Source organism: Leucoraja erinacea, chromosome 19 (genome assembly GCF_028641065.1).
Source record: "Leucoraja erinacea ecotype New England chromosome 19, Leri_hhj_1, whole genome shotgun sequence".
Taxonomy (NCBI): Eukaryota; Metazoa; Chordata; class Chondrichthyes; order Rajiformes; family Rajidae; genus Leucoraja; species Leucoraja erinaceus.
In genome coordinates this window covers 10,667,248-10,682,891 of record NC_073395.1, presented here as the reverse complement: position 1 = coordinate 10,682,891, position 15,644 = coordinate 10,667,248, and the positions used below count along the sequence as shown (strand labels likewise).

General features: G+C 43.7%; 1 protein-coding gene across 1 annotated transcript in view; it reads left to right on the top strand.

Moving 5' to 3' along the window:
- The first annotated feature begins 57 nt into the window (after window positions 1-57).
- The window catches only part of nampt1 (nicotinamide phosphoribosyltransferase 1), a 37,591-nt gene continuing 22,004 nt past the window's right edge, over window positions 58-15,644 (top strand). The window contains exons 1-3 of the mRNA XM_055650269.1: window positions 58-243; window positions 7,711-7,867; window positions 9,548-9,651. Of these exons, the coding sequence (XP_055506244.1) occupies window positions 190-243; window positions 7,711-7,867; window positions 9,548-9,651 (315 nt within the window). The 5' untranslated portion in view covers window positions 58-189. The remainder of the gene's footprint in view (window positions 244-7,710; window positions 7,868-9,547; window positions 9,652-15,644) is intronic.

Below are 15,644 nucleotides of genomic sequence, written 5' to 3'. Positions count from 1 at the left end.
TACGTCAGGCGCCCGGGGGCGGGCGACGCCGTCTCGCGGTAACTACGTGCGTCCTCCCTCCCTCACTCAGGAGACCATAGGCCGATGCTGGGCCATTCAAGGTAGCGGCGTCAAGTGGCGGGTCGGTCGGCTTCTCTCTCTTAGCTCTTGAGCGGAGTGGCCAAACCGGTTGCTCGCTCTCGGCCTGAGATGGACAGCCGCAACGGGGATTTCAACATCCTGCTGGCCACCGACTCCTACAAGGTAGGGTGGCCGGGAACGGGGCGCTCGCTGCAGGTGTCGCTGAACTCTCACACCCTAGGCCGCGGTGCAGAGGTGAAAGCACCATCGGTCAGGCCAATCCTTCCTCAGCCGCCCCAAAGCTCTCGGGATCCGGAGGGTCTAGGCCATAGCTGCCCGCCCACCCATCCGTCCGTCCCTCCCCGCCCATCCATCCATCCCTTCCCCCCCCCCCCCATCTCCCCATCTCTCCCCCCCCCCTCTCTCCCCCCCCCCCCCTCCCCCCCACTCTCCCTCTCCCCCACCTCCCTCCCCCCCCCCCCCCCCCCCTCCCCATCTCCACCCCCCCATCTCCCATCTCCCCATCTCTCCCCCCCCCCCCATCTCCCCTCCCCCCCCCCTCCCCATCTCCCCCTCCCCCCCCCCCCCCCCCCCCCCTCCCCATCCTCTCTCCTCCCTCCATATCTCTCCCTCCATATCTCTCTCACATCACTCTATCCCACTCACTATCTCTCTTACTATGTCGCTGCCCCCATCAAGCTGCGATGGGGATACGACAGCTATTACTCTATGCTGCCGCGATTCAATGAAACGCAGTAGGAAACGGAGTCGGGGAATCAAAACCGAAAGCTCCAGATTACCGAATAACATGCGACTGAATCATGTAACTCGCTTTCATAATGAATCTTATGCCAGAGGAAGAGGATTATTGTATCATAGCATGTATTGAAACAGGGTCCCGACCCGAAATGTTTCCTGTTTACATGGACTACGGTTTGCGATCTCTCGGTCAGCTGAACTTGAATGACACAAAACGAAAGTTATTCACTTATTTCGCTGAGGGAGGATATTCGGAATTTCGGTAATGTAGTAAGAATGAAAATGTAGTAAATCATTATATAAAACAAAGTCAAACATTGCCACAGTTTAAAGATCGATTGAAAAGTTAAGAGTATTGATGGTTGTACCATTTATTTTACCTCAATTCAGAAAGACGATGAGACCATTTAAAAAAGGGCAGAGTTTCCAATTCCTACGTGCCCAGTTACTGGTACTCGACCCACATGGAAAAAAGTTGCCTAACCTTAAAATCCCGTAACTTGCCATGCGGAGGCAGTATTACTGTTTTAGCACATTTTATTTAACATACAAAATATAAGCGTTATGGGTGAACCCATGCATTTTATTTCTACCCATAGATGAAATGTTATGCCTTTCATTCATTCATAGCATGGGAATTATTAATTCACACTTTTTTTAACTTTAAATCTCCTGTGATTCTCACTACGTTATAATAAAGTGTAATGCATTTTTCTAAAATAGTTTAAATACCATTTTTTGTTTGTTTCCTTATCATTTGCTCAATATAGATGCTCTCTCATCACTGTCACTTGTTTTTTTTGTGTAGGATTGGGTTGATCATTCAAACCCCTTTTGAGGGGAGTTAATATACTTTGATTTAATTTAAAGCACACTTGGTGTTGAAAAGGAAAATACACATTTCTGACATGCTTAGGAAGTCTAATTTTCTGCTGGTATTTCTTGTCTCCACGAGGGATTCGTTTAGCCACATCCAGAATGTTTAATTGCAGGCTTCTGAGTCAAGAAACTTAAAGTTCATTGCTGGAATTTATTCACTGGAATAGATTGGTATGATTCTTTGTCCCACTCATTAGGGTACAGGCTTACAAGGTTTGTGTAAGGAGCTGCAGATGCTGGTTTAAACCAAACATAGACGCACAAAGCTGGAGTAACTCGGCATGACAGGCAGCATCTCTGGAGAGAAGGAATGGATGATGTTTTGACCCTTCAGACTTGTTCTGATGAAGGGTCTCGACCCGAAACGTCACCCATTCCTTCTCTCCAGAAATGTTGCTGTAGCTTTTTGTGTCTATCTTAGGCGTGCAAGGTTTATTGTTTACAATGTAGCATTTTTGTAAGTAGTCTTACTCATTACCGCCTTTGATATAACCAGTTTCCTACATGTTTAATTCTAGTGTTAAATAAAAACATAGAACAATGCAGCAAAGGAACAGGCCACACAGCACAATATTTGTGGCGCACATGATGCCAACTTAAAATAATATCTTCTGCTGGCACATGAACAATATTCATGTGCCTATCTAAAAGCTGATTAAACGTCACAATCATATCTGCCTTCACCACCAACCCTGGCAGTGCATTCCAGGCATCCACCGCACTCTGTAAAAACATAAATGTCCACCTTAATCCTTAAGGGGACCATTACTACCTTCTCCTTGATCTCAAAATGCCCTTGCATATTGGTATTCCCCACACTGATCTCACTCTCCCTCCACGTCCTTCTCTTTGGTAAACACCAATGGAAAGTTCTCATTTATAACCTCTCCTGTGGGTGGTTCTGCCATCCTTAGTTACCCTCTTGTTTTTAATATATGCATAAAAAGCCATGGGATTTTCTTTAATTCAGCTTGCCAGTGGCATTTCATGGCATCTTGCAGCATTCCTCAGTTCTTGAGTTCTTGTTTTTTATATTCCTAAAAGGCCCTGTCTGATTTCAACTTCCTAAATCTTAGATATACTTCCTCTTTCATTCTGACCAAATTTATCACTACTTGCCATCCCAGGTTCCCCGAGGCTGCGAATTGTCAGTTTAATTACGAGGTTCATTGTACTTAATTTGATTTTCAACTCCTGCTCTGGGGAGGATATCTTTAAAATGTGTTTAAACTGTCACTAGCATTTACCAAATTGTTTATCATTGTATACTTACTTTTGGTAACATAGAGAGAATATACTAGGTATTCTTTGATCGCCAACTTGACCTTCTGCATATCTGATGCCAAATATTGAAAACTGTGTTTGTGTGCAAATAACTGTTTAATCCAGCGGTTTAATGATCTGAGAAATATTCAACTTTTTACTTACAAACCAACAGATTGCGTGTATCTCTTCTCTCCCCCCCCCCTGAGAATAAACTTATGATTTGTGAAAGCTATTAGTTTGATCCCAGGTCATGGATGTGGAGTGGTGGACATCTATCATTCATACCCTCATGCTCATTTTTGGAATACAGACCATTTTGAGCTAATAGTTCTTGGAAAGTGTGGAATCCATTCCAACTACTGATTTACAAGTCACCCGAGGGCTCCAACTGAAGAATGGTCCCGTCCCAAAATCTACATTTAGTAAGCTACATTACAATTTCAACCAGTGAAGTGTCTACGCAGCTGAGGAAAGTTACTATTGTTTGTTCCCCTGGGACAGATGGCAAAAGCTTCAGATGGGGTTGAAGAAGGACACGCAGTGCAGGTCAGGCCGCGTCTCTGGAGAACATGGATAGATTTCGGACTGGACCCTTCCTCAGTTGGAGTCCTCTGGTTAATGGTCAATCAGTAGTTGGAATGGGTTCCACACTTCTCAAGAACTATTTTTGGCTGATATGTCACATTTGGAGTTGCCCATCACTCTACTTTGAATCTTCTAGATTGAGTGAAAACCATTGCATCTCCAGGGAGTGGGCCAGTGGCAGAAATTTTCAGAAGGTGGCAATTGTTTAAAAAATTTGTCCTTTTTACGTTTAATATACTAAAGTAGCCAGTGCATAAGTGATCTTTGGCAATCCTGTCTGACATTTCCATCTGAAGAAAGATTGTATAGTATGCTTCGGGTTCTGAGTATTGCAAGGAGGTGCTAACGTTTGCTGTGGACATTATTTTCCTAGCAAGTTTAGGGTTTATGTGGAGCCAACAGTGGAGTACAAATTTGCAGCAACTTCCTAGTATTTGAGTGGATCTAGGGACAGAGAGACCATTCATTTGACTGAAGGGGAACAATTGCAAGGAAGGGATTTTTTAATGGCCAAGTATCTATACATAACTAAAGCTTTGATCTTGTGCTCTTCCGGTTTGCAAGTACTTTCTATTTGCGCGAAATGGTACGTGATAGCACTATGATATTTTGCCAGGTTACTCACCTTCTCCTTTGCTGCAAGTGCAACATTTTTCGTTCTGATCCGTGGTATATTGTAAAAGTTATTGAGGTTTAAAAATCGTTTGTTTTTTTTTAAAAGAGTGTGCGCAGATTCCTTCTGTCAGTGCCACGCAGATTGGTCTCTTCTGTCAGTCAGCGCCACGGCCGGGATGGTAACGCCCCTTCCTGCCCCACCGGCTGTGGCCTGTCCTGCCTCACTCACACTCCTCTCTCCCCTCCTCACAGTAACTTGTCTACCGTCCCCACCACCACTGGCGGCGGGGGGGGGGGGGGGGGGGGGGGGTATGGAGGTGCCGAACACAGACTCCATTCTCCCCCCCCCCCCCCCCCCGCCCCAGGTGGCGACAGTAGGCGGATGGGCAGGGCGGGGATGGGCCGAGCGGCAGCAGCGGGTGGTCAGACAGGACGGGGATGGGCAAGCGACGGCTGAACCAGAGTGGGCAGAGGGAGGATGTGAGAGACAGGTTGCAAGGCGGCCGAGCAGTTTGCGCGCAGTTTGAAACGCGTGTGCACGCACAAGACCTAAACTACAGCTAATAATGAATGACCTGTGGAGGAAGGAACTGCAGATGCTACTTTTTATGGGGGGGAGGGATTATGGGTAGGGGGAAGTGAGGGAGGGAGAGGGGTAAGATCCTGGAGAGGTGAGAAGGGAGAGTATGGAGGATTTATTTTTATTTTATTTACTTATTTTTATTTATTTATTTGCCACTCAACCAGGGTCAGTGGAATTTGGGTTGTCTGCAGCAGTACAATAATAAAGAACACACAACCACAATAAAAATGTAACACAAACATCCACCACAGCATTCATCACTATGGTGGAAGGCACAAAATCTTGCCAGTCCTCCTCCATTCCCCCCCCCCCCCCCCCCCCCGCGGACAGGACCAGAGTCCAGAGTCAGTCCAGTATCGGCTCTTCCTCACCGGAGACCGTGGCTTTAAGTTGGTGTAGGCCGCCGCCGCAGACCCCCCCCCCCCCCCCCCCCCCCCCCCCCCCCCCCCCCCCACGAGAGATCCCGGGCTGTAGACCGCGACTTCAGGCTGCCGGCTGCCCCGGGCCAGCTAAACGGAGCACTCCCCTCCAGCGAGCCCCAGCGAGTGCTCACCAGCTCCATGACGAGAGTCCACGCTGCGCCCGCCGCTGAAGCTCCAAGAGCGTCTCCGGGAAAGGCCGTGCCTATCATTGATGTTAGGCCACGGGGGAGGCGACCTGGAAAAAGTCGCCTCTCCATGGAAGAGGCGACCAAAGCGGTTTCGCCCTTACCTCCCCACACCCCCCCCCCCCCCCACACAAAATACACCGAGAAACATCAAACACATACTTTAAAACATACTTAAAAAATAAAAAAAAGTTGAGAAAACTAACGCGCTGCTGACATGGCTGCTGCCAGAGCAGCACCCCCTACATCCCTCCATACAGGGAGATGAAGGGGGAAAGTGGGGAAGGAGGGGAAATAGAGGAAGTGGAGAGCGGAGGTAGGGAGAGGGTGAGGAGGGCAGTGGGGAAGGTCAGGATGGATAGTGGGGGTGAGTAGAGGATCGAGGGATAGGAGGGGGGTAGGGAGGGGTGAGTGACTGAGGGTAGGGGAATGGAGAGGGAGGGAAAGGTGAGGAAGGGATTGGTCGAGGGGAGGAGGAGAGGCGGGGGGGGGGGCAGGGCCGGGGGATGAGGGGAAATGAGCCGTGCCTGGGCATTTGGGGGCTATGCGTGACTGGTGCAATATTGTGTTGGAGGGACGGGTTGCATTGGGGAAACGGGTGAATGGTGGAATATTGTGTTGGAGGGACGGGTTGCATTGGGGGCCAGGCCTCCTGTGTGACAGGGAGCCAACAGGTCCCACTTAGTCTGGTAGTTAAATATTTTCCAATCATTTCTGTCTCTTAATTTTATCATGCAAGGCCCAGCCACAGCATGGTGCTTTGCTATTAAGGAGCTGGCATGTTTAGAAATGCAAATCAGTCGTGGTGGATCCAGAAATGGCAATATCACACATGCCATGCAGGTCAATGATGAGTTGGCAGCAATTACTGACCTTTGCATTTCGCTCTGATCTCTGTACCTAACTTCAAGAAGCAACGTCAGAAAAAGCCTTCAATTCTCTGCTATCTCTAAAATCACATTATCCACTATTTCAGAGTGAGTGAAATTAAAACCTGTTATTTTTAATGTTTATACATCTCTCACTGCATTAATGCCACTGATCTGGTTGATTGTTTTGGGACCTACTGGATTTAAAAATACTTAAAACTGGCTGAGGCACAGATTAAGTCACTAAACACTGCCAGTGATTGGTTCTTCCAAGATTATCATTATTGTTCTTCCGAGCTGCTGGCTTGTAAGTTTATTTTTGCAATTTAGTGAATATCACCCATCTGTCGCCAATTATTTGCTGGGTGATGGCATTAAACTGGTCTTTTAATTAATGGATCTGTTCAACATAATATACAATGCCAAACATTCCTCGTTAGATGAAATATTTCTGAACCATTGTGTTACAAATCACATTTTGCCTATTATTCCAAAGGGATCTTGTGTGGTTGACACACTGTTTTAAAATAGTTATGGAAAGGAATGGGAGTTTTAGGACAAACTAATCAATTTGAGGGTAGTAGGCCGGGGTTTTCAGGGGGTGTTATTTGCAAGTAAAAGGTCGTCCGGTAAGTGCGAGGGCTTTAAACGTGATTTAATGAGGGTTCACAGCCAGCATATTCCTGTTAGAGTGAAGGTCAAGCTGGCAGGAGTGCGGAGCCCCGGATAAGGGGGATATACGGAAGCTCTGTCAAGTAAAAGTACTTCAGTAAAAAGTACAAGTAAAAATTTGACACTGGTCTCATATTAGGTTATACCTGTTATTAATGTAATCCTGATCCCTATATATCAATATCATTGTTATGTTTATCATTATTCTTTTTGCTCTTTTTTATGTTTTATTTTTGTTTTTTTGAAAAAGAAAACAATAAAAAGATTTTAAAAGAAAATTAGTCAGCATTAGGCAACAGGGATTGAATGAACCTTTTGAGGAATTGAGTTTTACTGAATCTCATTGGAGACCCTCAGACTATCTTTAATTGGACTTTACTGGACTTTATCGTGCACTAAAGATTATTCCCTTTATCCTATATTTGTACACTGTGGATGGCTCAATTGTAATCACATATAGTCTTTCCGCTGACTCGATACCGCACAACAAAAGCTTTTTACTGTACCTCGGTACACATGACAATAAACTAAATTAAGCTAAAGTACTCCACCCCGCTTCCTGAAAGTGTTGACCAGCTCCTTTGTTTGCTAACATTGAGGGGCGGGTTGTGAACTTTGCTTCATTTTATTTTTGGCATCTGTTATGTTGTAAATGTAATATGCAATATGAAATTGTAAGGAGTGATAGCTCTGAATCCAAAGATATTTACAATAAGGGGGGAGTAGGTGCAACATTTCTTGTTTTCATACATTTTTTTGACAATTTATTTTCTGTATTTATATACTGTATTTACTGTCTTCCATTGCATCCATAGGTGACTCACTATCGGCAATACCCACCTAATACAACCAAGGTCTATTCTTACTTTGAATGTCGTGAAAAAAGGACAGAAAATATTAAATCCAACAAGGTGCAATATGATGAAACTGTCTTCTATGGTTTGCAGTACATTCTGAAGAAATATTTAGCAGGTATGACTTTTGAAACATGATCTTGTCAAGTCTGTGAAATGTTTTTTAAACCTGTATTTGTGTGTGTGTGTGTATATATTATAGTCTCTTGATTTGACCCTGTGGGAGATGACTTTATTTTTCCAGTTGCATTCAAATTAGCAATCTTGATTGATTGTTCAAAGGTGCAGGTATTGGAGCCACTGCCTCATGTGCCAGGGACTTGGGTTTAATCTTGACATCCGGTGCACTCTGTGTGGATTTTGCATGTTTTCTCCTGTGGCCACGTGAAGTTTTTCTCCAGGTGCTTCAGTTTCATCTTCACCCCAAAGATATGCGAGTTGGTAGGCTAATTGGCCACTGGAAGCTGGCCCTTGTGTGTAGACTAATGTTATAAATTAAGGGAGGGGAGGAAGTGTTGATAATATTGTGAGAATAAAAGTGGGATTTAATGTAGCTGGATGGTTGCTACGTATCTAAGATAGGTTATTTACTAGCTCCCCAAGAATCTCTTTGTATTTTGCTATAAAAATTTACGTTCCTTTTAATTTATCATAGATTTCCAGCGTCTGCAGTTCTGTTTCTTGATTTATTTGATGGCCTTGCATTGTTTGTTTTGCCACAAATTATAATATACTTCCTCGATCAGATCAAACTAAAGCTTAATCATTTTTAAGATCTCTTAGCACGGCTTCCTTTTTATAGAAATAAACCCAATTTGTTTACCTTACTGCAATTTAGCAGTTGAGGGTATATCGCAGCCTGCGAACGTGGAGTGTATCTTTTGATTTCAAGGCTTAACTGTAGAAGTGCAGAACACAGGAAGTTGCTATATGATTTGCCACATCATGATAAGTCCCCAGAGCGCTGTCATTATATAGAACAGTAGGGGCACTGAACCAGGTGTTTTGGCCCACATAAGGTAAAAATCAATGTCAAGTCAAGAGTGTTTTATTGTCATATATCCCGGATGGGACAATGAAAATCTTACTTGCTGCAGCACAACAGAATATGTGAATATTGTGAATATGTAAACATAGTACATAATGAGGGAAGAGAAAAAAAGTTCAATAAATAACAAAAAATAGTGCAGTAATAATAGTCTTGCAGTTCAGAGCTCAGAGTTTATTTGTTGTGTTTAATAGCCTGATGGCTGTAGGGGGAAAAAGCTGTTCCTGAACCTGGACATTCTGGCTGATCCCCTTAAATGTGCACCATTGCATCTCAACTGACTGATCCCTGAACGTGCCAGTTCACTTTCACCATCTTTGCTTTCATGCTCTCAACATTTCCCCGATTTAAGTTTAAAATTCTAAACATCTGTCTTTCGTCCAATCAATTTGCTTCATAATTTTCCTCCAGTGTTTATTTTTAACTTTCCTTTATCATTGTGCATTCTGATTTGTTTTTTGTGGAATGATATTTGTGTCTTGAAGTTCATGCAGAATATTGATTCACATTCCATGTGTCATATTCATTTTGAATATGGTAACTTGAATTGTATGTTTAATATTCTGATTAAGTGTGATAAATATCTTGACTGCTTACTTTGTTGCCTGTTTAATAATTCTATTATGGAAATAGCTCTTGGAACATTTATTTTTGAAAGTTTGATCTCAGCAGCTTTAACGTAAGCACATTGGAAATACTCACTTGGATCAATCTCAACATGAAAATGCTTTCATCTAAATTTTTTAACAGGCAAAGTTGCAACAAAGGAAAAAATTCAAGAGGCAAAAGAGGTCTACCGGGAACATTTTCAACATGATGTGTTTAATGAAAGTGGCTGGAATTACATCCTGGAGGTAGGTACCTTGTCGGAACTGAATTGGCAAGAGATAGTTGATTTTTATTTGAACCAACTTTAAGCTGTTGATTTGATTATTCACCGTTATACTTTCGCTCCCAAACCGCCACACACACCTCCCTATCTCAAATCATTTAATTAGTACTAGAATACAAGTCTTGACCATTGCACAGATTGTTTTGCATACGCAAGACTTTGTAGACATCCTCGGCTCTTTGATAAAATAAAACGTGGCAACATTAATTACTCAAATCTAGATAATCTTTCTTGACAGCAGTTGAGTTTAATGGTACTCAAGTGTTTTGGTTTACCCTATTATATGCTTAGTAAACAGTTTGTTGAGGTCATTGCACATTTGCTGTCGTATTTAATATTGTTTATTTCTGCCCAGAATAAGGACCTGTCCTTGCTGATGTTCACTCTATATAGTTTATATTTACAGATACAGGTCCACCCATTTTTCTGGCACCCTTTGCTCCAGAGCTTTTCTGAATTATTATCTGTTTTGCCAAACCAACATAGGTCATGGCCTCGGCGTGATTGAACGGTCCGCCTAGCTGAGGTACCGGCCCGCAAGGTCGGTGTCAGAAGTTGGTTATGGGAATGGATCCGCCAGCTCTGGTCGGGCCGGAGTTCTAGGGCTCTGGCAGCAGGGGGGGCAAGGTTGACCTGCAAACTGAACGCGAAGTTTCAATGCGGTGGAGATCAACCGCCTCACCTGGCATAGGTGCACATTATTGGAGAAGGGGGGTTACAGATAAAAGGAGGTGCCAGACCATCAGTTGCCGGAAAATTTGTGGTGGACATGTTTCTCAGCATCATTGTGTAGATCCTTGATATTTATTTCTTGGAGTTTTCCCTTTAAACAAACAAGTTTATTTTTGTTCTGGAGATAATATCAAAGAATGGACTTTAAACATGAAACACTTGAATGTGCAGAAGCACTGGGTTAAAAATTGGTGAAGTGGCACGTAAACTAAGCTCGGACTGTACTCTTGTCACTTGCGCAAGAAACTGTTTACTTTTCAACAAAAGGACAACTTGCATTTTTCATGATCATGAATGTTCCAAAGCTGTCTGGCCTAATTAATTCCTTGCACTGAGTCTTGCAATGGAAGAAGTGCTCATGTAGTTACATTAATTCCCACAAACAGGTGTGCAATAAAAAACAATACTTATTTACTAATTTTTCAATTGATGAAAAAATATTATTTGGGACATTGGAGATAATTCTACTCTTAAAATACGACACAAAAGCGGGCCATTAGTGCCAATCAGATAAGAGCTTCCCAACCTAATCTCACCTTTCACCATCAAGTATGGAAACCTGCAAGTCATTACTCCAAATGTTCATACAATTCCTTTTTAAAATCTGCATTAATGATTTAAGTCACAATGGAGTTAACATGGTAAGTAAATTTGCGGACAACCCAAAAATTAGTGGGTGAGCGGACTGTTGAGGGAGGCTGCCAGAGTTCACAAAAGGATTTTGATCTCTGGGTGGGCCAAGAAATGGTAGATAGAATTTAACTTGTGTGTGATGATGAATTTTGGTAAATCAAACCAGAGTAGGACTTAACCAGAGTAGGACAGCAAATAGTACGGTCCTGGAATTGTAAGAGTGGAGAGACCTCTGGATGCAGTTACGCATTTCCCTCGACATGGGGACACGGGTAGACAAGTGGTGAAGAAAGCTTTTGGAAAGCTTGCCTTTGGTCAAGGTATTGAATGTGTACAGGTTGGTGTAGTCAACGACTTTGTTGAGTGGTGAGGGCTGAGATCACAGGCTGCAGCTCAACACTGACAAGACTAAGGAGTTAGTGGTGGACTTTAGGAGGAGAGGAACGCCCCTGTCTCCATCAATGTGGATGTGCAGTGTACCAGGGAGTACAAATACCTTGGAGTGTACCTGGACAGTAAACTAGACTGGTCCAGGAACACTGAGGCTCTGCACAAGGGACAGAGTTGGCTGTACTTTTTAAGGAAGCTCCACTCCAACGATGCTACAGATGTTCTACCAATTGGTGGTAGTCGGTGCCACCTTCTTTGCTGGGGCAGCAGGGTGAAGGCCGCGGATTCCAATAGGAACGAAACTGATCAGGAAGGCTGGCTTCGTCCTGGGGACGGAGTTGGATTCATGGGAGGTGGATTTGGAGGAGAAGACGCTCCTCAAACTGCAGAGTATCCTGGACAATACAGCTCACCCCCTCCATGACACACTGGTCAACCTGAGGAGTAGCTTCGGCAACAGACTGGTTCCACCAAGATGCAGTATAGAATACTATTGGAGATCTTTCTTCCCTGTGGCTATCAAACTACAACTCCCCCTTCTGCTGTGGGTAGATTGACTCCCCTCTCCCCCCTCCAATCTTCGCACATCCCCAATTCTTTCCAATCGTCACTTTAATTTCATGTATTTTGTGTTTTATGACTATTGGCAGATCAATTTCCCTCCTGGGATAAATAAAGTTCTATCGTACCGTACTACGGTGTTGGGACATTATGTCACAGCTGTACAAGACATTGATGAAACTACATTTGGAGTACTGTGTGAAAATCTCGTTGCACTGCTTGCAGGAAGGATGAAATTAAGAGAGTGCAGAAAAGACATGCTCCGATGCAAACAGAAATTGAGTTATAAGGATAGGCTAGATAGGCTGGAGGCTTTCTTCCCTGGAGTGTAGGAGACTTAAGGCCTTGGAGAGACCTTGTAGAGGTATATAAAATCACGAGGAGCAAGAATGAAATGAATGGCTGCTGTTGTTTCCCAGGGCAGAGGAGTCCATAACTAGAGGACATAGATTTAAGGTGAGAAGGGAGAGATTTAATTGATCTGAGGGCAGAGGGAGGTGCACATATGGAATGAGCTGCCAGAGGAAGCAAGAGAGGTGGATGTAATGGTGAAATTTAAAAGACCTTTAACAAGTATATAGGAAATGCTTAGAGGGATGTTGGCTAAATGCAAATAGATGGGACGAGCTCAGCTGGTTGGCATGGATATTGGACCAAGAGGCCTGCTTCCATGCCGTGTAACTAGACGTGAAGAGGATTTATTTGCGCTCCTTTCTGGGTGGAAAGGCAAAATTCCAAATGTACACTGTATCCTATTATCACTAAATCTGTGTCCCCTTGTTTTGATCCTTTGCAAAAGGTCAGGTCTCTCATAGTTCAAAATACCTTGACCGAGAATCCCCACAGCCTCCTTTCATATCATTTCACAACCTCATCTAGCATATTGCGTAGACTGAAGGCTGATAAATCCCCAGGGCCTGATGGTCTGCATCCCAGTGACAAAATCATGGACGCATTGCTGATCATTTTCCAATGTTCTATAGATTCAGGATCAGTTCCTGTGGATTGGAGGGTAGCTAACGTCATCTCACTTTTTAAGAAAGGTGGGAGAGAAAAAATGGAATTATAGACCAGTTGGCCTGACATCGGTGGTGGGGAAGATGCTGGTCGAGTATAAAAGATGAAATAGCGGCACGTTTGGAAACAGGAACAGGATCGGTTCGAGTCAGCATGGATTTACAAAGGGGAAATCATGCTTGACTAATTTTTTGAGGATGTAACTAGGAAAATGGACTAGGGAGAGCCAGTGGATGTTGTGTACCTGGACTTTCAGAAAGCATTCGATAAGGTCCCACACAGGAGATTAGAGCACATGGTATTGGGGGTAGAATACTGATATGGATGGAAAATCGGTTGGCAGACAGGAAACAAAGAGTAGGGATTAATGGGTCACTTTCAGAATGGCAGGCAGTGACTAGTGGGATACTGCAAGGCTCGGTGCTGGGACCACAGTTATTTACAATATACATCAATGATTTAGATGAAGGGATTCAAAGTAACATCAGCAAATTTGCAGAACTGAGGAGGATGCCATGTGGATGCAGGGTGACGGACAGGTTGGGTGAGTGGGCAGATGCATGGCAGATGCAGTTTAATGTGGATAAATATGAGGTTATCCACTTTGGTGTAAAAAACTGGAAGGCAGATTATTATTTGAATGGTATCAAGTTGGGAAAAATGGAAGTACAAAGAGATCTGGGGGATCTTTGTTCATCATTCACTGAAAGTAAGCATGCAGGTACAGCAGGCAGTGAAGAAAGCAAATGGCATGTTGGCCTTCATAACAAGAGGAGTTGAGTATAAGAGCAAAGAGGTCCTTCTGCAGTTGTACAGGGCCCCAGTGGGACCACACCTGGAGTATTATGTGCGGTTTTGGTCACCAAATTTGAGGAAGGACAATCTTGCTATTGAGGGAGTGCAGCGTAGGTTCACGAGATTAATTCTTGGGATGGCGGGACTGTCATATGTTGATAGAATGGAGCAGCTGGGCTTGTATACCTTGGAATTTAGATGGATGAGAGGGGATCTTATTGAAACGTATAAGATTATTAAGGGATTGGACATGCTAGAGGCAGGAAACATGTTCCCGATGTCGGGGGAGTCCAGAACCAGGGGGCACAGTTTAAGAATAAGGAGCAGGCCATTTAGAACAGAGATGAGGGAAAACTTTTAACCCAGAGAGTTGTGAAACTGTGGAATTCTCTGCCTCAGAAGGCAGTGGAAGCCATTTCTCTGGATGCTTTCAAGCGAGAGTTAGATAGAGCTCTTAAAGATAGCGGAGTCGGGGGATATGGTGGGAAGGCAGGAATATGGTACTGAATGTGGATGATCAGCCTTGATCACAGTGAATGCTGGCTCGAAGGGCTGAAGGGCCTACTGCACATATTGTCATTCTCTCCTGTTTTTTCACCCTCACAACATCTTATAAATCTCCACTGCACCCTCTCCAGTCCAGTTGCATTGCTTATATAATGTGGCCAGAATTGTGTGCAGCACTTTAGCTATTGTATATAGTTAGCCTAACTTTCCTGCTCTTATTTCTCACCTAAGTAAGGAAAGCAACCAATTTGGCACTTCTTTATTCTATGTATCTTTCCTACAGTTTAACGTCCCTTGGTTCTTTCATCACATTCAATATTCAGTAAATGGCAGAATATTTGTATGCTTTGTACCATCTTCCATAATATCTTTTTACTAAATATTTTACTACAATTTCTTTTTCCACTCTTCTGACAATTGTGGGGGAAATTAGCATCTTTCTGCGTTGTAAAGCTTTCTTCTTCATTGTCAACCATACAACCAGTTCTGTACCATCTGCCCCTTGCCAGGCTAGTAACATAATCCTTTGTATTCGGCTAAGAAGACAGGTGGAATCTTAAGTTCGATAATATGCTTAATTTAGAGTTACAGCATGGAAACAGCCCCTTCGCCCCACTGTGTCCATGCCGACCATTGATCACCCATTCACTCTTTCTATTTTATCCCCTCCTTGCAGACTCAAACGCGATGTTTCTCATCCACTCCATACACGCTAGGGACAATTTTTACAGAGGCTAATTAACCTGCAGATCTTTGAGGTGTGGGAGGAAACCGGAGCACCCAGAGGACACCCACATGGTCACAGTGAGATTGTGCAAACACCACTCTGGGTCTCTGGCATTGAGGGGATAGATTTGTCCGTCTAGATTTTATGTTCGTCTGAAACCTGTAGCCTTCGTAGTTGAGAGGGAAAAGTGCTACTCATTGAGCCACAGCTGGTATGTGAAAATGATAATGTTACTGAAGTTGTACCTGTGCATTTAGGTTATATTTCAGATAAATATTAGCCAGGACATCCCTAATGTGATCATCTAGGTTCAGCTGAGAGATCAGATGGATCGTCAGTTTAACATCCAATGCAAAAGTACACACACACACTAAGGAATGTAGCATTAAAGCTGTGAACACATTTGAAATGTTGCCTGTGGTAGTGGGCAACCGTGACCGATAATGGTTTGGTGGTTAAAATTCTACCACAAGCACAATATAAACAGAATTTAAAATCATCAGAAGCAGAAGCAGTTACAGGCTATTTATTCTTTTTTCTCCCCCACCATTTAGCACAATTATGAGCTAATCTTTTACCGCCACTTTCCTACT